Source organism: Gavialis gangeticus, unplaced genomic scaffold (genome assembly GCF_001723915.1).
Source record: "Gavialis gangeticus isolate Ggan-Ray unplaced genomic scaffold, GavGan_comp1, whole genome shotgun sequence".
Lineage (NCBI taxonomy): Eukaryota > Metazoa > Chordata > Crocodylia > Gavialidae > Gavialis > Gavialis gangeticus.
The window spans coordinates 103,225,321-103,227,386 of NW_017728992.1; the positions used below are offsets into that span (position 1 = coordinate 103,225,321).

General features: G+C 45.7%; 1 protein-coding gene across 1 annotated transcript in view; it reads left to right on the forward strand.

The window, feature by feature from the left end:
• Window positions 1-2,066, forward strand: part of TAF4B (TATA-box binding protein associated factor 4b) — a 155,923-nt gene that overhangs the window by 55,124 nt on the left and 98,733 nt on the right. Inside the window, exons 5-6 of the mRNA XM_019518898.1 lie at window positions 1,520-1,687; window positions 1,800-1,922. Coding sequence (XP_019374443.1) covers window positions 1,520-1,687; window positions 1,800-1,922 — 291 coding nt within the window. The remainder of the gene's footprint in view (window positions 1-1,519; window positions 1,688-1,799; window positions 1,923-2,066) is intronic.

Below are 2,066 nucleotides of genomic sequence, written 5' to 3' on the forward strand. Positions count from 1 at the left end.
GATAGCACCCCCCTTCCACCGGGTGTATGCCGCCTTTTTTGGCAATCCAGCATTCCCAGATGCCCTTGGTGAGCCAGGGGGGCATACGGGCACTCTTGCCCCCCTTGCTTCTTGTTGGGATGGTCACCCGTTGGGCCCTGAGTATCATCTCCTTAAGGAACGACCACTCATCTTGGGCACTAAGTTCCCCTGTTCTCTAGAACCCCAGCGCCTCTCCCACTAATCCCCTCAGCTCATTGAAGTTGGCCCTCTTGAAGTCTAGGGCTACCGCCTTGCTGCAGGCCCTTGACACCCTGTGCTGGATGGTGAATTCTAGCAAGTGATGATCACTATCACCCAGGTGGTCAAGAACCTGAAGGCCCCTTACCAGCTCGTCGCCTGTGGCCAGGACCAGGTCCAACAGGGCATTTTCCTTTGGTGGGACTGTGCACCTCCTGAATTAAGTGGAGGTCCTGTATCTCGGCTAGGAACCTCCTGGAACGGTCTGACCTGGCTAACTGTTGCTCCCAGCAGATGTCTGGGTAATTTAAATCACCCATGACAACTACATCCCTTGCCTTAAGTGCCTCTGCAAGCTGGCCCGAAAATTCCCGGTCCAGCTCCTCCCCTTGGTTGGGGGATCTGTAGTAGACCCCCACCGTTAAATCCCTCTCCCCACAGCCCCCTTGCATCTTGACCCAGAGCACTTCAGCTTGCCCCTCCTCTGACCCCATTCTGCTGGCAGAAGATGTGTAGTGCTCCTTGACACAGAGCTCCACACACCCACCTATCCTTTCTTCTCTATCCCCCCTGTAAAGCCTTTAGCCAAGCAAATCCCCTAATCCCATCACAAACTCCTGGACACTTTTTTTTTTTTTTCCTATGGTTCTGTGACCCCCAGCAACCCTCCCATGGACCCTGTCTTCCCCCTCTTTGTTCTCCGCCCCAATCCCAACTTATGTTATATTGAGTGGTTATTTCTAATTCGATCTAACCTCCCCCTAACTTCCCTGGATGTCTGTATGCAGCCCATGTATTCAGTCATTCCTGCTTGCATCACTTTTTAAGATTAGTTTCTGCTGTTCCTATTTGAACTTCAGGGCAAACACAGCTGCAGAAGAGTAAGGTGAACTCTGTTCTAACACATCAAGTATTACCTTCCAATTGCTGAGGAGAAATCCCTTTATTTGAAGGTTTTGAGCTTCCCTGTAAGAAGCAGTTGCCACGTGTAACTGAGGAGTGAACGTTGAGAATTTAGCCTGCAGAACCAATCGTGTGAGCCCACACCATTCATTTAATACACTTTCTTCTTTTCTTGACCCAGTGAAAATCAGTGTGGTGACTTTCTTCCAAGTCTGTGGTTGCATAAAAGCATTAAATCGTCTCAGTGTATTAATGTACTTTTAATGTCACAAAGGCAGGAATGTTTTGACGCACTTCTACCTTTTACTGCTAATGTATATGTTAGTCAAGTTGTGAAGCGATTGGTAGAGAAAGAGGGGGTTTGTTTGTTTGTTTTTTGTTTTTGTTTTTTCTTTAGCCAGCAGCTGTAACTGCCAGTGCTACTACTATTACTGTTGTGAAGCCTTCAACTACTGGAGCATCTGTAAAGCCTCCAATTACAGGACTGCCTGCACAACCTATCACCCAAAAGGCTGCCTCTGTCAAAGCAGAAAGCGTAACGGTAGCGCAGGCCAATCCTTCTACGGTAAGGCAAAAGGCAGTAGTTTAATTAAAATAACATTCTATACGTATATTCAGCTGAGGTTTCAAATTTAATTCAGCACCTAACTAAATCTTCCTCTAACTTCCACAACTAGGAAATGTTAGAGAATGTGAAGAAATGCAAGAATTTTCTTGCAACGTTAATAAAGCTGGCATCCAGTGGAACTCAAGCCCCAGAAATGGGACAGAATGTGAAGAATCTGGTACAAAATCTGTTGGTAAGACTGCTCTATATATCTTTTGTATCACCACTTAAGAACACATGTTAGACAAAGTTTTCACATTCTTCTCTTTATTGCTGTCCTCCACTATTGCTACATAAGTTTTTTTTTTTTTTTTTTTTTTTTTTTTTTAAGTGATCA